General features: G+C 49.3%; 2 protein-coding genes across 2 annotated transcripts in view; one reads left to right on the forward strand and one right to left on the reverse strand.

Annotated features, from left to right (window-relative positions):
* Window positions 1-19,433, reverse strand: part of LOC130700332 (mitochondrial proton/calcium exchanger protein-like) — a 37,348-nt gene that overhangs the window by 16,043 nt on the left and 1,872 nt on the right. The gene's annotated exons all lie outside the window — the stretch shown is intronic.
* LOC130700316 (uncharacterized) lies at window positions 607-19,221 on the forward strand. Its single transcript, XM_057522354.2, is given in 18 exon segments — window positions 607-766; window positions 3,050-3,166; window positions 4,499-4,580; window positions 7,209-7,396; window positions 7,882-8,022; window positions 8,118-11,893; window positions 11,896-11,988; window positions 11,990-14,644; window positions 14,646-14,889; window positions 14,966-16,974; window positions 16,976-17,356; window positions 17,358-17,819; window positions 17,822-17,893; window positions 17,895-17,960; window positions 17,962-18,058; window positions 18,146-18,418; window positions 18,542-18,661; window positions 18,742-19,221. Coding segments are annotated over 18 exon segments (10,854 nt in total). The 5' UTR covers window positions 607-732; the 3' UTR covers window positions 18,786-19,221.

Here is a 19,433-nt window from a genome sequence, read left to right on the forward strand (position 1 = left end):
GTATAGGCAGAATAAATAACACACCCTCCAGGTGAATGTTGGGAGTGTGTAAAGGTGTGTGTGCACCAGCTCGGAAATTTATTCTTTTTCTGTTTTCCTTCCTCTTTTCTTTCGTTTTTTTTTTTTCTTCTTCTTCTTCTTGTTCTATTCGAAAAAAAAAAAAAAAAGAAAGAAAGAATACCCCACCTTCAACTCGCCCCTTCTAGTACCACAGAAAATAGCCTCAGGTGTTTTTTATTATTATTTTTTTTTCTCATTTCGAAAGGAGAGAGAAATAAAAAAGGTAAAATTGGCAACGCAGGTAAAGGGGGTAAGGCAAGTTGTAAGACCTAAGACGCCGTTCTTACACAAGGTGGTGGGGTTCCAAGTCTGTACTAGTCAAGCCGATCGGCTTTCGAACTTCAGTTGTCTGCTGGATCTTGGCCGAGTCGAACACGTTGTGTGATCTCTCCAGTGACGTGTGTTTGTGTTCCTCTGCTTTCGAACTCGCCATTTTTTATTTATTTATAAAAAAAAAAACCCAAAGACTTGATTTGCTTGGCGATTGCAACATCGAGAAGACAGTTGAATTCTACACGATCAGTCGGATGTGCGATTCGTGATGATTTAAATCGTGTACGTAGCCTCATGGTGATACGTTTCGAGTGAATCGACAAGAGGAACATTTGCATTCACCAAAAAGGGAGAAGCAGAAAACACCCGACATTTTTCGGAATCCTTTTCATCCGGTTGATGAAAGACAATCTCGGGATTCGCATTTCTTTCGGTAAAGTAAAAAAAAAAAAAATGCACACCAGTTTGTGTCTTGTCTTTTTGCTGTTGTTCCGTTGAATATATTCTTTTCTTCAAGACCACCTGGGAAGAGACTTGAATGCCCCGGAGTGGTTTTAACATGCTAAATACCGTTGTTCCTTTACGGAGAAAAAGTTTGACAGCAATCACGGTTCGAAAATGTTCCCCCCCCCCCCTCTTCCAAAAAAAAAAAAAAAGTGAAGCATTTATCCGATAGTTACCGTTCCTTTTGAAGCCACGAACCATCTTGTTTTTCTTCTTTCGTTTCTTACCTCATGACGTGAAGTCGTCAAACGTGCAGACATTTCCTGGTGCGTCCGCTACGATGCGACGACACTGACCTTCCGCCATGTCGTAGCTAATCGGCTAGGATCTTTGCTTCTCTTGTCGTTGGTTAACGAGCCTCATCCTTAGCTGGCCTTACCTTTTTTTTTTTTTTTTAAATTCCATTTCGATGCCTTTCATTCTTTTCTATTTTTACAAAGCCGGCCTTGTCCAACCAGCAAGAAAAACCCATTGGGTTTCTTCTAATCATTTCCCAGGCAGTAGTGGGGTGGCGGTCATTTGCCTCTAACCAAAAAGAAAAAAAAAAAGTCTTCAACTTCCGCCCGTCTAAGAAAGAAATCCTTTCGCTGACAAGTCGACTCTAGTTCAGTTCACTCGACGCACGTTCAAGTCACCAAGCGCCACATGACTGTCATACGAAATACGAAGGAGCTTAGTCGTAACCGAATTTATTAAGCGGCCCGCGAACGGCACGCAATGAAAAAATGCTGAAACTTTTAGCGCATATTAATTATTTATTTATTTAGAATTGTGATCGTTTTAAAAATAGTTTTGGGGGGGGGGGGGGGAATTTGCGTGCGGGATAATTAATAATTTTTGTGCGAGGCGCTGCAAATCGCCTTGACCCCGACGAGAAACCTAATGACCCGTTGGAGCTCTTTTGGCCGGAAATTTGGTGAAAATGAGCACCATCCCCAAAATTGGCATAGATAAAACATTGGTGCGTGTCTTGTCATCGTTTTGCGTGCGATTCATTTTCGCATCTGTTGTGACTCCTCTTTAGGTTCCTACTTCTTTTCTTTTTTTTTTTGTTGTTGTTTCTTGTCTATTTATGGAAATGAACGCAAGTCAAATGTTGTAGGTAGAACAAAGGGCCTTCCGGCGTTCCGGTGCCAGTGGGTTGAAGACTATCCTGCGTTGCTTGTGTCTATCTTTTCTTTTCCTCATATTTTATTATATTTTTTTGATGGGGATTTCGGCTTTGGTCGAACGACCAAAAAAAAAAAAGAGGCAATGTTCTTACTCACCAACGTGACGTAATGAAACGGAAAGATATTCGAAGGTCGACACGGCTAGTCGAATTCACGGCGACGGTCATTTTTAACATTTCAAAAGTTGGACAAAAAAAAATTTTCTTTTTGCACTGCCTTTTGAAAATTTGAGAAGCGAAGAAAATGATACATTACTTTCGAAAAAAAAAAAGGGGGTTTTCACCTGAGAACCGTAATGAGGAAAAGAGTTGAGAAAAGGCTCTTCTACTTCTGGCCTTGGAAAAATGCCGAACTCCACACGCACACCACACGCCCATATGGACGTTGTGTGTATGTGTGTGTGTGGTTATAACCTTGGCATTGAGTAAAGCCAGAAAGAGAGAGAGAAGCCATTTTGGGCTGGCTTCCAGTCCATTTTGGAAAAAAAAAAAAAAAAAAAAGAAAACTTGCTGGCATTCTTCAACAGATGTGTGTGCGGTGGTGGCGCTAGCCCATGCGCGCGCACACCTTCTCTTTCAGAGGTGAATGCCTTCTCCCCTCCCAAAAAGAAGTTTAGATATTTTATATATATTTTTTTCTAGACGCGATAAACCGGCTGATGCCCGCCGTCGTGTAGGTGTCGAGGCCGGTAGAAAATGGGCACAGCTCCATCTTGTTTTTTTTTTTTTGTTTTTTCAGTAAAAAGAAAAAAAATTCGACTTATTGTACGTTGAACACTTCCATTCTGTTTTCTTTGAATAGCAAAGAGGGGGGGGGGCATCTTGTTGACAATTTTTGTCGGCGAGGCGGTTCTCTTTTCGCTATCTATTCGAGGATATAGCAACAAAAAGGATGTTAGATAATGACGGGATGTTAAGAAGAAAAAAAAAAAAGGAAAATAGCTTTTAATAATTTCCGTTTTCTCATTATTATTTATTTTGTTGTTGTTGTTTTGTTTTCATGATTTTTAATTGAAGTTTAATTTTTTTTTTTTTGCACAGAGAGCGGGTCCACGATGGCGTTGCGGCGAAGCCGTTTGGCGCTTCTGGCCGCTTTGGTCGTCTTAGCCACCACGACCGTTCGATCTCAAGAGAACGAACTATTTCACTGTCCGGCTGGTAAGAAACTTCTTCTTGATTATCAAAAAAAAAAAAAAAAAAAAAATTCGGTTTCATTGCGAGACAATGTGTCCTCATGCATTACGGCCATCGGTTGGATGCAAGAGCCAACAAGGTATCGGGAAAAATAAAAAATTTCAAGGAAAAAGAAAAACTAAATAAAATAACATTATAAAATCCCCCATAAAAAAAAAAAAAAAAATTCCCACATAAAGCGCAAGTGTACGCTCAGGTATGGGGGCCCTATTATGGTGGGAATTTCAACTAGACGAAGGTGACGATTGTTATTTCATATCAGCCGCTTCTTGTTTTTCGGTTCTCATTCGTTAGTCTGAATCGTTTCCTTTTCTTTTTTCTTTGCAATTTATTTTCAAAATCATTTTATCGATTCGACGGCGAGCTCGGCATACATTTAAAACTGTTTCATTAAAAGTTTTTTTTTTTTTTTTTATAAAGGATTGGTTATTTACATTGTACATTCAAGTTTGCGCTCGATGTGAAAGTTCATCCTGCAAAATGTCCCTATTTGTGCATATCTTTATTTGGCTTTCGACTTGTCTATTCCCTCACTTGCTCCAGATTCCACCGTTCGCGTGATTTTTACACGCACAATGGAACAGAAAAAAAAAAAAAGAACAAAAATAATCGCGTAAAAAGCCAGCGAGATTATATTCCCTCCCCCCCCCCCCCCCCCCAAAAAAAGGAGAGATACATTCTGAACAGCTCATTGTACTTGCAAGCAGTTGCCATGTAAAGGTGGGCAAAAACTGCTTTTGTGAAGCAGCAGCTAGACCGAAAGAATGAAGCCGGGAGCGAAGTAGAGTGGAGTAGGAGCTGTTAGCCTTGGAAAAGAGAGAAATAACGGGGCGTTGAAAGCGCGTCGTTGTACGATGATGCAAGACGGACAGGATTTCTCATTAGAGAGAAGCTCACAATCATTTCACCTCTTGATTTTTTTAAATTTTTTTTTTATTTTGAAACAAAAAACTGTAATGAATATCCGGTGTTGGATGCGTAAGCCGAGCTTTCCACAAAATTCTTGGGTTGCAGCCATTTTGCGTCCACGGCCGTTTTAACGGAAAGAATTCGAATCGAAGTTAGTTTAAAACGCGAGGAATGAAATCATCTTAGCGTATCACTTTGTACGCCCTTTTGGTATCAGCAAGTCGGCGGCCGACCGGTTGTTACACGGCCGATGGCGGAGCATTCCATCCATCTTGTTGCGCAGTGTCTCGTTTCTCGTGTGTGTGTGTGCGTGTGTCAACCTTTCAAGTGATTCCAATCATGTGGAATAATAAAAAACAATGGCGTATTCTCTTTCGTTGACAACAGGATGGCGACTTCAGGGACTTCACTGTTACAGGTTCTTCGAGGTCCAGCATTCGTGGGAGAGAGCGGCCGATTTATGTAAACGGTAAGTCTTGATTTTTTTTTTTTTTTTTTTTTTTTGATTCATTTTTTTTTTGTTTCTATTCACCTTGGTTTTCTTATACGCTGAAACATCCAAGGTCCCCCACTCTTTCCGTGCCAACCATTTGCCGTCATTGTTTTATTTAAAAGGTCCCGTCTTCTTTTTTCTTGATTTTTTAAGCAAGTGAAAGGCATTCATCTTGCGTGTGATTCACCTTAACCAACTTCTAGTCGCCCTCGCATTTTCTTATCTTCGTTTTGTTTTGAGATTTTTATTTTGCGCACCACTTTTTTTTTTTCTAGTCTGGGAAACGAGAGCAATGCCAAGTCAACTCGTTTTTCTTGGTTGGGGCGAGAGAGAGAGAGAGAGAGAGCAAAACGTTGCACAATCAACTTGTGTCCCGAAAATGGGCATCCAAAAACTAACGGAACGAAGACGTTATAGGGCACCGTTTGATCTACCTCATCAGACCTTTCTAAGAATTAGCGTGTGTTTTTCATTTCGACTAGCCGTTGGTTTTCTTTTTGTTTTTTCACGGACACAATGCCCAATTATATTTCAAAAAGAAAAACGCTTGCACGCACGCGAAAGGAATCCAAAGGCTTTTGATAAAAACATTGACAGCGTGAAAATGAGAAGGGCTCGTCTAAAGGGCCATACGATGGTCGAAGAGAATGGGAAAGAAAAAAAAAAACGTTTGAAAATTCCACAAAATCCTAGTGTGTAATCATCTTGACGAGGTGATGGTAGCAGATCGCCTGGAACACGGAAGGTGAATGCTCTCTTGCCGGTTCAATAGTCTCTCCCCAACATATTTTTATTTTTTTTTTTAAACAAACTTAGATTTCTTAAAAGATGGCCGATATGAGTGAGCAATGGACGCTGGTTTTTAACCCCCTTGGCAACAGAAGCTCTTTTTTTTTTTTTTTTTTTTTATAAATATACAGTATCTCTCTCCCATCTTCCACGGTTCCGTTTCAATGTCTTTGTTGGCTAGTATTTGTATTAAATCACGAGTCAAAATTGCTTGACTTGCGTTTGGCCGCCAGACTCGAAAAAGATGTTTCGGTTCAAACACCGCTTTCGTCTTTGCGATGACGTCACAACGATGAAAGGCCATCTGTTGCCTCTTTTTAAATGCTGCTGGACATTTTGAAAGCCCAAATATCAGATGCCATTTTTTTGTTCACGTTTGATTCGCACAGTTGCTCGTTTTCATCGCACGGATGACCAACGCATTGAAGCCAGAAGCAAAGAAGAAGAATGAAAATATAATTTTATCGTCCGTTACAATCGGCAAAGATATTTTAAAAGGCTCTTTTTTTTTTCCAGATGGCTATTGCGATAGGCATTTCTTTTTTTATTTTTAAATATCCTCCACGAGATGATAGTCATAGATCGTATATCTTTTACTTTCACCATGCCGTATCTCCGGTTGAACAACCTGTGATACAGTATAACCGATCGTCCGGCTCTTCGATCCAACCTGTCCGCAAGATGGCGATCGAAATCATAAACGAAAAAAAAAAAAAAATAAAAAATAAAATGCGTGTGTGGGAAACAAAATAAAGCGGCTAACATATTAATCAGAAACGAACAAAAAAAAAATGGGTAATGATTAGATTAGCGGGTTTTGGGAATAATAATAAGGGAAAGTCGACTAGGCGGTTTCAGCAACCGGACCGTTTCCATCAAACTGAATTTCAGAATCGTGAGCTCTTTCTTCTTTTCCTCCCCACCGTCTTTCATCATTTTTTTTTTTTTTTTTTTTTAGATGACGACTTTGTTAGAAATCTGTTAGGAAAAAAAAAAAAAAAAAAAAAAAAGAGTATACCACCAGACTTCTTTTTGGCTGTTTGTGAGATATACGGGTTGAACGGTGAAATCGATTGTCTGTTGACAAAAAGGACCCATTACGGTTAGGGCGGGGAGAAGAGAGACGGGGTGACCCATTGAACTGGCGAGAAACGGCACATAGTCGTGCGGGCCTTTTGTTTTTCTTTTTTCGGGACTAGCAAAAATGAGAGGGGTTCTTTTTTTTTTTTTTTTTTTTATCTATTTCTTATTTTTAAGCCAAAATGGCGCCGGTGAACTGTGACTTTCACTTGGAAAATGACTCGATGCCGTGTCACGCTCCACCGTGACTCATTGCGCGTAGGCGGCCCAACACTTTTGACGGTGGGTGTTTTACCGATTACCTACCTGACAGCCATTTTTTTTTTTGTATTTTGTTTTTCAATGATTTTCCCATTGTAATGGTGAAAATGATGATCGCAAAGCGGTTTGGGGAATTTTTTTTTTTTTTTTTCTTGCCCAGTCAGACGGTTGATTTAGAGGACGGGCGACCTAACTGCACAAAGTCCAATTTTGGCGATGCGCTAGCGGGGCTCGATAACGGGCGATTACGATCTCCAACAGCGATTTGCCTATTGTTCTTGTTGCGTAGACATCCCCACTTTATTGCGCAATTGCCAAAAAAGAAAAAAAAATGTACCGTATGATTTTAACTCTTTTGAAAATGTCAATTTCTGAAGATGTTTGAACAGCCCATTTTTTTTTTCACATCTAAAGCCCAGGCCTTTTAAAATAAAACTAAATTCAATTCATTGTTTTCCCCCCTCTGGTGGACAGTTATGGCAGCGACTTGGTGGTGGTGGAAAGCTACCAGCAAAACAACATTTCTGAAAAATTGGCGCAAGAACAGCTGAACCCCGTCACGCATCCGGATGCCGCCTTCTGGCTTGGTCTCATGTCGCTCGACGACCTCAGTACCAATACACTGGAAGCCGCATCCGGCTCGCTGGTCCAACAATACGCAGGTAACGATCGTTTAAAATTTTTTTTTCTTTTTCTGTGTTGTTTCGCTGCTAAAATTGATTTTTTTTTTTTTTTTAATAACCGAGTTTGAAAAAGCAACAGACTGTGTAAAGCCACGATTGCAACATCCACCTTATTTCCTTTCCTAATTATCGGCCAAACGACGATAAACTAACACGGACATGTTTGCGGTCTTTTGTCCGACTAACAAAGTGCCACAAAGTCGTTTAGCAACTCGTCGTTAAAAAAAAAAAAAAAACAACAAATCAATAAGAAACGATAATGGTTTTTTTATTTCGTTAGTGTATTGATCCCGCGTGAACATTGCAAGGCCAAAAAAAAAAAAAAATAATAAAAAAACCGCCCACTTACATCGTTAACGTTGTAATTGTTGTTCGTTCACGTCTGTTTCTTTTTTTTCCCCTTCGAAATGAAAATGGCTAATAAAAATCAATTTTGAAAAAAAAAAAAAAAAAAATTAATAAAGGTTTCTGGCAAGTGGACCAACCGGATGCGGAAAAGGGTCAGTGTGTTCGAGCTTCGACGGCCAACGCAGACCAGTCATGGGCATTGAGTTCCTGCGAGTCTCTCCTACCTTTCGTTTGCCGGGCAAAAGCCTGTCCCAAGAGTAAGACATTTAAAAATATCGCGATGCGAAATTTGAACTTCAACGATGATATTAACTTATAATTGTTTTTTATAAATTAAATTGAATTAAATTAGACAGTTTCCTGTGCTCCAATGGCAAGTGCATCAATGGCGCTTTGCGCTGCGATACTCAAGACGATTGTGGCGACGGATCGGATGAGAATGCCTGCCCGGAAGAATGCCATTATCACATGGTCTCGAGTGGCGACTCTATCGAAAGCCCCAATTACCCGGGCAAGTACCGACCCCTTGCCGACTGCAAATGGACCTTGGAAGGACCTGTTGGAACGTCCATCGTTTTGCAATTCACGGAATTCGACACGGAACGCACTTTCGACACCGTCCAGATCTTGGCCGGTGGCAGGACTGAAGATGCTTCCGTCACGTTGGCCACTTTGTCCGGCAAACAGAACTTGAGCCAACAATTTTTCACGTCGGCTTCGAATTTTATGATCGTCCGATTCCGGTCGGACGCGACGGTCGAGAAGAACGGCTTCCGCGCTTCCTGGAAAACGGAGCCGCTCTCGTGCGGCGAACACCTCAAAGCCCTTCCGCAAGGCAAGGAATTGACATCGCCCGGCTACCCGCAAGCTTATCCCGGCGGATTGGAATGCCTCTACGTCATTTCGGCGCCTCTGGGCAAAGTGGTGACTCTGGTCATCGAAGATTTCGACATGGAGCCGCACAAAGACTACGTGCTCATCCGCAACGGGCCGGAAGCCGACTCGCCCAAGCTGGCCATGTTGACGGGACGGACGGAAGATTTGCCGGCCTACCTCCAATCGACGACGGAGGCCATGTACTTGTACATCCACACGGATCTGAGCGACTCTCGCAAGGGATTCCGGTTCCGCTACTCGGTCGGCTGTGACCTGACGCTAGAGGCGGCCAACGGGACCCTGGTCTCGCCCGGTTACGACATGAACGCCGACGACTTCCGCTACCCGCACAACCTCGAGTGCGACTATCGTCTGCGCGCCCCAGGCGGATCGCCCCTCTCGCTCCGATTCGTCGAGTTCCAGGTGGACGAGTCGGACAATGTCCAGCTCTACGACGGCAGCAACAGCAACGGCATCCAGCTCCATCCGGCCGAAGGCTTCCACGGCAAGACCCTGCCAAAGGCCACGACCTTCTCGGCCCACAGCGGCGACTTGCTCATCCGTTTCAAATCGGACGCCCTGAGAAACGAGCGCGGATGGAGGGCCGTCTTCTCGGCCGATTGCCCGGCTCTGCCCGTCGACGACAACGCCATCTCTTCGACCAAGGAGCGCACGTTCGGCAGCAATGTCGTCATCACGTGCCCAGCCGGCATGGAATTCGCCACTGGAGTCAAGAAAATCACGACGGAATGCATGAACGGCGGCCAGTGGTCGACGCCTTACATCCCGCATTGCCAGCCCGTCTACTGCGGACCCGTCCCTCAAATCGACAACGGATTCGCCATCGCGGCCAGCAACGTCACCTTTGGCGGCGAGGCCCAGTACCAGTGCTACGCTGGATTCGGGTTCGCTTCCGGTCAGGCCATCGAAACGATCCGCTGTACCGAAGACGGCCAGTGGGACAGCGTTCCTCAGTGCTCGGCTTCGCAGTGCACTCCGCTGCCGGACGTGGCCCACGCCAACGCCACCACCCTCAACGGCGGCGGCATGAACTACGGGTCCGTCATCCGATTTGAATGCGAGCCCGGATACGTCCGAACCGGCGATCCGGTTCTCCTCTGCCAAAGCAACGGCACCTGGTCCGGCGCTGTTCCGTCCTGCTCCAAGATCCAATGCCGCACATTCCCCGAAATCGAAAACGGATGGATTAGCAACCGGACCCGCACTTATTTCTTCGGAGACGAGACCCGCGCTCAATGCTACCGCGGATACAAGCTCAACGGCACCACCGTCATCCGCTGCGGAGCCGATGGAAAATTCAATAACGTGCCCGCCTGTTTGGACGTTGACGAATGCGCCAGTACGGGCGGCAACAGCGCGCCACCTTGCGACCAGGCATCAACCACTTGCACCAACGTTCCAGGCTCGTTCCAGTGCGGATGCAAATCCGGATTCCTTCCCAATCTAGACTGCCGACCGGTCGTCGATCTCGGCCTGGGCAACGGAGGCGTTCCCAATCCATCCATCACGGTTTCATCGGCCGAAAAGGGTTTCCCCAAAGAGAACGTCCGTCTCAGCACTAAAGGCGGATGGTGCGGAGCTGAAAGCGGTTCCGGCAGCAACTGGGTCATGATTGACTTCAAAGCGCCGACTGTTCTGCGAGGATTCCGCACTCAGCCGGTCCTTCGCGGAGCCAGCGGAGTTGCCTTCGCTTCATCGATCCGGCTGCAGTACGCCGACGATGCGGACGATCTCTTCCGCGAGTACAAGAGCCCCGAAGGAGCCCCAGTCGAGTTCCGCATTCCGGAAGGAACCAGCATCGCTGTCGTCAACTTGCCGACGGCCATCGAAGCCCGTTACTTCCGTCTGGTCATCCAGGACTATTCGGTGGCTCCTTGCCTCCGCATGGAAATGATGGGCTGCACCCGGAGCGAGTGTTTGGACGTTGACGAGTGCGCCGTCGACAACGGCAACTGCCAACAGAAATGCATCAACAATCCGGGCGGATTCGCTTGCTCTTGCAGTCAGGGCCACGACCTTTTCGTCGAGAACGGAACGGCCGGTTTCTTCATCTTGGAATCGGAGAACGGAGTCCGCGACGGCGATCTCTTCCGCATCAACAAGACTTGCGTCAAGAAAATGTGCCCAGCAGTTAGTCAGCCGGAGAACGGCCACATGCTCACCACCCGGGCCAGCCATCACTTTGGCGATGAGATCGAGTTCCATTGCCGCATCGGATACATTATGGTCGGTTCCAGCAGCATCAAATGCACGGCGGCCGGCACGTGGAACGCTTCCGTGCCCGAGTGTCAGCCGGCCCAGTGCGTGCCCCTGGCCGACGATCAATCGGAAGGTTTGACTGTCACTCGTACCGCCGGCCCGGCTGACAATCTGCTCGTGCCCTACGGCCAGAACATCACGCTGTCGTGCAACGAGCCGGGTCGGCCGCTGATGAGGAGCCCGGCCTCTTCTTTCCGTCAGTGCGTCTACGACCCGAGACCAGGTTTCCCTCAATATTGGTTCTCAGGCGCCCAGCCCAGCTGTCCGCGAATTGATTGCGGCAAACCACCAGAGACGCCCGGAGCCGAATACGGATTCTTCCCCGATACCCGATACAAGTCCAGCTTCTTCTTCGGATGCCAGCCGACTTTCACCTTGACTGGCCAATCGTCTCGCAACGACAATGTCGTCCGCTGTATGGAGAACGGCGTCTGGGACTTTGGCGATTTGCGCTGCGAGGGACCCGTTTGCGAAGATCCCGGCCGGCCGGCCGATGGCATCCAACTGGCCACCAGCTACGAACAAGGAGCGGAAATCTCCTTCCAGTGCACCCGACCCGGATACATCCCTATTACGTCGGCGCCGATCCAGTGCGTCCGCGATCCCGAATGCAGCGTTGTCCGACCCATTGGCATCACTTCGGGCAAAATCCCCGACGGCATGTTCAACGCGACGTCCGAGCGACGCAACTACGAGGCCAAGAAAGCCCGCATGAGCTCCGCCACTGGTTGGTGCGCCCAGCAAGAGGAAGCCTTCACTTACGCCAGCGTCGATCTCGGAACTGTCCACCGTGTCAAGGCCATTTTGGTCAAGGGCGTCGTCACCAACGATGTCGTCGGCCGCCCAACTGAGATCCGCTTCTTCTACAAACAGGATCCGGCTGAGAACTTTGTCGTCTACTTCCCCAACTTCAACCTGATGTCTCGCGACCTGGGCAACTACGGAGAGCTGGCCATGATTACCCTACCGCTCTCTAGTCTGTCCAGGCCCATTTTGTCATCTTGGGCATTGTGGCTTACGACAAGAATCCTTGCCTCAAATTCGAGTTGATGGGATGTCCCGACGAGTTTGGTGGAGGACCGGTTTCTTGGCTACGACCTCGGCTATCCCGTCTGCGTCGACAACGATCCACCTCAGTTCCCCAACTGCCCGACGAGCGCTGTCCGCGTCAAGAGGACGGCCCAGGGTATGGAGTCGGTGGATTTCGTCGTGCCAACGGCCACCAACAACAGCGGAATGATCGCCAGAACGGAAGTGCGCCCAGAAGGATTCCGCCCACCATTGGCCGTCTTCCAGGACACGATGGTCGAATACTTTGCCTACGATTTCGATGGCAACGTCGCCGTCTGCCAGATCAACATCACCGTCATCGACGAGGAGCCTCCTCAGCTGCAGTGCCCTCAGAGCTTCGTCATCGAACTGGTAGAGCCTCAAGACTCTTACCAAGTCTTTTTCAACGAGACCCGTCGCCGCGTCCTCGTGTCGGACGCTTCCGGCCAAGACGTCGCCGTTTCTTTCATCCCGGAAAGCGCCTTCATCCGCGTTGGCAGTTACGAGAACGTCGCCATCGTCGCCACGGACCCGTCGGGCAACCAACAGCGATGCTACTTCCAAGTCTCTGTCCAGCCGACTCAATGCGTCGACTGGGAATTGAAGCCACCGGCCAACGGAGCCATCAACTGCCTACCGCCCAGCAACCGGCCAGCCGGGAGCGGTGGACTCGAATGCGTCGCCACTTGCAATCCAGGATTCCGTTTCACCGACGGCGAACCGGTCAAGACGTTCCGTTGCGACGTCAAACAGCCGTGGACACCTGGGCACGTAGTGCCGGACTGTGTCACCGAAGAGACTCAACAGGCCATGTACAACGTTGTCGCCAAAGTCCTTTACAGAGCCGGTGGAGCCGCTTCCGCTGTGCCGGCCACTTGCCTCTCGCAATACGCCACTGTTGTCCGCCCGTTCTACCAGGCCCTGGACCGAGCTCTGTCTGCCCGTTGCTCCGCCATCAGCGTCGACATGAACGTGACTTTTGTCGAATCTCAAACGGAAATGCATTTGGTGGAAGACAACATCGCCGAAATCACTTACGTCCTGTCCATCATGCCGGCCGTCCGTCAACCTCAGCTCTACGATCTGTGCGGATCGACTTTGGGTCTCGTCTTTGATTTGTCCGTCCCGTCCACCAGCGCCGTTTTGTCGCCGCTTCTCGACTTGGCCGCCACATCCAACGATTGCCCGCCCATGAAGGCCGTCAACTCTTCTCTGAGCCGCGGATTCGCCTGCGGAGTTGGCGAAGTTCTCAACATGCCGGCCGCCGCTAACGTTCCGCGCTGTCTTCACTGCCCGGCTGGAACATCTGCCCTCAGCGGCGCCAAGAACTGCGCCCTCTGCCCGCGCGGCTTCTACCAAGACCAAGAACGATCTGGCTCATGCAAACGTTGCCCGGCTGGAACCTTCACCCGATCGGAAGGCTCCAAAACGGTTGAGGAATGCGTTCCAGTCTGCGGATTTGGAACTTACTCGCCAACTGGACTTGTCCCTTGTCTCGAATGCCCGCGTGACAGCTTCACTGGAACACCTCCACCGGGCGGATTTACCGACTGCCAAGCTTGCCCACCTGAAGCTCCGTTCACTCACCAACCGGCCGCTCCGTCAGTTGGCACTTGCCGGCCCAAATGCGCACCCGGAACTTATTCCTCGACCGGATTGGCTCCATGCGCTCCTTGCCCCAACCACTTTTTCCAGCCGCTGGAAGGGAAAATGTCTTGCCTGGAATGTGCCAGCACTGCGATGACGGCCGCTCCGGGAGCCAAGGGCCGCGACGAATGCCAGCCGTTGGTTTGCAAGGAAGGATTCTGCCGCAACGGCGGATTGTGCCTGGCTCAAACTCATATGGCCTACTGCTACTGCCCGGCTGGATTCACTGGCCGTTTCTGCGAAATCAACATCGACGACTGCGCTTCCCAGCCTTGCTACAACGGCGGCTCTTGCCGCGACCAGGAACAAGGATACACTTGCTCTTGCCCGCCCGGCTATTCCGGCCTCCAGTGCCAAGAAGAAGAGTCGAGCTGCAACGCCACGGCTTGCAACGGCCGGTCCATGTGCAAGAACGAACCTGGACAAGGACAATTCACTTGTCTCTGCCGGACGGGCTACACTGGAGCCAACTGCAGCAGCACCCTGGACCCCTGCGCCGCCAACCCGTGCTCCAACTCTGCCCAGTGCATTCCACTGAAACAAGGACGTTTCAAGTGCGTCTGCCCTGCCGGATGGGAAGGCCCTCTCTGCGCTGAGAACGTTGACGATTGCGCCGAATCGCCCTGCTTGCTGGGCAGCAATTGCACCGACCTGATCGACGACTTCAACTGCTCGTGCCCCGTCGGGTTCACGGGTAAACGGTGCGAGATCAAAGTCGACCTTTGCCAGCCGTCCCCGTGCGGCGATCACGGCCAGTGCGTCGATCGCTACTTTGACGCGATGTGCATCTTTCAGCCCGGCTGGACGGGCCCCAACTGCACCGTCCAAGTAGACGAATGCTCGACCAATCCTTGCCTCAATGGCGGCCAATGCCAAGATGTCGAGGGAGACTACCGTTGCTTGTGCGCCCTGGGCTTTACCGGCAAGAAATGCCAACACAGCATCGACTATTGCGGCAGCCAACCTTGCCAGCACGGCGGCACCTGCACCGATTCGTTGGAAAGCTTCCAGTGCCAATGCCGGGCCGGCATTTGGCTTCCTTGGAGTCCAGTGTGAGATCGACATCGACGAATGCTTGGACAACCCTTGCGACCCTGTCGGAACGGACCGCTGCTTGGACCAGGTCAACAAATATCACTGCCAATGCCGGCCAGGATTCACTGGAGCCCTGTGCGAGAACAAGATCAACGAATGCGCTCCCGTTTCCCCCTGCCTCAACGGCGGCGTCTGCACCGAACTCGTCAACAACTTTAAATGCACTTGCCCAGCAGGTAAAGAGAGAATTTGGCGAAATGTTTAAATATATTTAAATGACCAATGTTAATTTTTAAATGAAATGTTAAATAGGATGGACTGGGCAACGGGGCGAGAAGGACATCAACTTCTGCGAATCTCAACCTTGCTTGACCAACGCCAACTGCATCAACTTGTTGGGCGACTTTTTCTGCGCTTGCCCGTCCGGTACGGATGGCAAACGTTGCGAGACGGCCCCAGACCGTTGCATCGGTGACCCGTGCATGAACGACGGCATGTGCCGCGACTTTGGCTCTGGTTTGAACTGCACTTGCGATCCGGATTACATCGGAGTTGGTTGCCAGCACGAATTCGACGCTTGCGCCGCCGGCGTCTGCCAGAACGGCGCCACCTGCGTCGACAACGGAGCTGGTTACCAGTGCGTCTGCCCAGACGGTTTCTCGGGCCGCCACTGCGAACAGGACGTTGTCGAATGCGTTCCAGGAGCTTGTCCCTTGTCGGCTACTTGCATCGACCTCATCGACGACTTCTACTGCCGTTGCCCGTTCAATCTGACGGGCGAGGACTGTCGCAAGATCGTCCAGACGGACTACGATTTCTTCTTTAGCGACGAGACTCGTCGTGCCAGCGCTTCTCTGGTCGTTCCATTCGCTCTCGGCTCGCCCAGCTTGACTTTGGCTCTCTGGGTCCAGTTCACCCACCGAGACGATCTTGGTAACATCTTGACCCTCTACTCTGTCGACTCGGCCAGCATGCCGCGCAACCAGCGTATCATGGCCCAAGTTCACAGCTCGGGTGTTCACATCGCCCTCCTGCCGGGCATCAAGGACGTCTTTTTGCCGTTCCGCGTCAATTTGGCCATCAACGACGGCCAATGGCACCACATTGCTCTCGTCTGGGACGGCCCCAACGGCGCCATCACTCTGACGACGGACGGAGTCATCGTTGGCCGTGTAGAAAATTACGGAGTTAACCGGACATTGTCGCAGTACGGATGGATGACTCTGGGCGCGCCCAATTCGTCTAAAACGCGGACGGAACACGGTTTCCACGGGCATTTGACTCGAGTCCATTTGTGGGGCCGTCCTCTGGACGTCATTTCCGACATTCCCAAACAAGTGCGCAGTTGCCAATCGGCTCCGATGCTCTTTGACGGGCTTTTGCTCCAGTGGAGCGGCTACGATCGCATCGAGCGCGGAGTGGAACGCGTCATGCCGTCGGCTTGCGGCCAACGGGTCTGCCCGCTTGGCTTCTCTGGCCCTAGTTGCGCCACGCTGGACAAGGACAAGATCCCACCTCAAGTCGTTCGCTGTCCCAGTGACATTTGGATTGAAACGCGCAACGGATCCGCCCGCGTCGACTGGAACGAGCCGCAATTTAGCGACAATGTCCGCCTGGCTCAAGTGGAGGAGACGGAAGGCATTCGCTTCGTCAACACGCTCGCTTGGGGCACTTATGATGTCGCCTATGTCGCTTACGACGAAGCTGGAAACTCGGCCGTCTGCGCCTTCAAGATTTACATCGTCAACGAATTCTGCCCGAAACTGGCCGATCCTGTCGGCGGAACTCAGCGTTGCTCCGACTGGGGACCCGGCGGCCGATTCAAAGTCTGCTCCATCGAATGCAACACCGGACTGGCATTCTCCGTGCCCGTCCCGAAATTCTATACTTGCGGCGCCGAAGGATTCTGGCGGCCGACTGAAGATCCTGGCGTCTCGTTTGTCTACCCGGCATGCAGTTCCACCAAACCGGCCCAACGCATCGTCAAGATCAAGTTGCAGTACTTGAGCTCTGTCCTCTGTAACGAAGCCGGCCAGAGCGTTTTGTCCGACAAGGTACGACAGGCCATCCAGAAACGGAACCGCGACTGGCGATTCTGCAACGCCAAGGGCAGCCAGTCGGCCACTTGCAACGAACTCGACGTCAACATCAAATGCCAACGTCGCCACGGCGACTTGGGAGTCAAACGACGCCGTCGAGCCGATGTCAACGATGACGTTTACGACATTGAGATCAGTTTCCTGGCCGAGAGCGATCCAGTGACCAACATCAACACTCAAGAGAAGTCGACGATTGAGCGTTTGCTGGAAACAATCATTATTTTGGAAAAAGGACGACTTTGACGTCCGCGAATCGCTCCCGGCCACACTCTCCATCTCGGCCGATTTCACCTGTCCCGTTGGACAAGTTGTCCGCGAATCCGAGTGCGTTGCTTGCGCTCCGGGCAACGCCTTCGACACGGAGGAGAAGAACTGCCGACTCTGCCGAGTGGGCACTTTCCAGGATGAAGCTGGACAGACGCAATGCAAGATCTGCCCCGTCATCGCTGGCCGTCCAGGAACCACTTTCGCTTCAGGCGCCCGATCTGCCACCGATGGCAAGGAACGCTGCCCAGCTGGTAAATTCTACAGCGAAGAGACGCAACGCTGTCTCAACTGCGGTTTCGGCCATTACCAACCGGCCGACGGATCTTTTGCTTGTCGTTTCTTTTGCTTTCTCTTGCCAAGCTGGTTTGACGACACGAACGGATCAGGCCATCTCGTCGGACGAGTGCTCCGAAGAGTGCCCCACTGGTCTCCAGTTGACTTTGCTGTCCAACAACGCTACTTGCGAGCCATGCCCCAAGGGAACTTAACGTACCAAGGGTCGCGAAATGGCCTGTCAGCAGTGTCCAGCCGGTTTTACCACCACTCGCTCGGGCTCGGCCACTGCGGAGGAATGTTCGGAACCCAAGTGTCCACCGGGCTCATCTCTCTCCAAGGAGAACACTTGCGCTCTCTGCCAAGTCGGCACCTACCAGCCGAATGATCAACAAAGCAGTTGCCTGCCTTGCCCGCCTGATACCACAACAAAGGTGGCCGGCGCCACTCTCAAGACGGACTGCTCCAATCCTTGCAGCCCCGCCACCAACCAGACCATCTGCCCCACGAACGGGGTCTGTCTCTTAGCGTGGCCAGCACCAACGTTCACCGATGCGAATGCAAGGCCGGCTTCACGCCCGTCCCACCTGACAATCCCTCCCGATTTCATCTCTATGGACAAATGCGACAATTTCTGCAAGAACGACGGCAAATGTCGTAGGGATTTGAGCCACTGGCGAGCCTTACTGCCAATGTACTGGTAGCTACACCGGCCAACAATGCGAAGCCCAATCTAACTTTGCCTACATTGTCGGCGGCAGTGCTGGTGAGATTCATTTCAATTTGATTTATCTGTCAATTTAGAATTTTTTGAATCTAATTTTTTTAATTTTTATTTATTTGACAAAAAAAGGTTTCGTCGTGTTTTTGATCCTGCTCGTCTTGTTGATCTGGATGATCTGCGCCAGAACGTCCCGTCGTCGCGATAGCCAAGCTAAAGCAGCAGCTAATGCAGCTGTCGTAGCCGGTGATCCGTCCGGAAGTCAAGCCAATTTCTACTACGGATCGCACGCTCCGTATGCCGAGTCGATCGCACCTTCACATCACTCGACTTATGCACATTATTATGACGAGGAGGAGGATGGCTGGGAGATGCCCAATTTTTACAACGAAACCTACATGAAAGGTAGGTAGGAAAAACAGTCTTTGCCCCGCGCCAACAGTTTGGCCGTCGGATATAACACGTGGATTGTAATGTGGTCTCTTGTTTTTTTTTTTTTTTTGTTTTTTTTTTTTTCGTTTTAAGTAGCAGAGAATCTGCACAACGTGAACAAGGGGAACAGTCTGGGACGCTCCAACGCCAGCTTATATGGGAACAAGGAAGAGTTGTACGATCGTCTCAGGCGACATGCCTATCAGGGAAAGAAAGGTAATTGTTTCTTTTTTTTTTTTTTTTTATAGTTCACCACGAATTAAATTTCACTCAATTCTTTTTTGATTTTTGAATAGAGAAAAGTGGCAACGAGACGACTAGCGAGAGCGACGGACATTAAGCTTTTACATAACAGATAAACGAGCACGTCGCGTCCTTTTTGTGTTATTGGTTTCAAAAAAAAAAAGAAGGAATTCAAGTCTCACCTTTCTTCACGACTTTGAATTGTCGATTCCCCAATGTGGTCTAAGGGTCATCGCCAAAAAATTTCATTTGGAGGGTTTTTTTTATTTTGGGTGTTTTGAGCAATCTTTTTTTTTTTTTTTTTTTTTTTTGTTTTGTTTTGATCTTTCCATTTGTGTCTTTAATCCACGGCATTCAATTTTTTGTGACTTAACGACGTGATCCTGGTGTTTACGATGGCGCGCCATGGATTTCTAGCCAAGCGAACGGGGAACGGCTGCGCAGACGCGAGATAACGAACAATAGTTTTTTTTTTTTTTTTTTTTTAATTCGTGTAGACCTTCATCCTTCCCGTGTTAATTGACAATTATTTGCTCTTTATTGGGGATCTAATTGATGACTGAAACGTATGCTTTTAATTACTTTTCCGTCTGTCATTTTTTCCCAATTTATAATTAAGTGTGTTGTATCATCCAACCAAACAGTTTTTTTTCCTTATTCTGTGTAATCTGCGGGCGACTGCGGATTCGCACTTTTAGTGATGTGTGTAATTTTGTGCAACGCATTTCTCGCGTGATTGTGTTTG

Source organism: Daphnia carinata, chromosome 8, assembly GCF_022539665.2.
Source record: "Daphnia carinata strain CSIRO-1 chromosome 8, CSIRO_AGI_Dcar_HiC_V3, whole genome shotgun sequence".
In the NCBI taxonomy this organism is placed as follows: Eukaryota; Metazoa; Arthropoda; class Branchiopoda; order Diplostraca; family Daphniidae; genus Daphnia; species Daphnia carinata.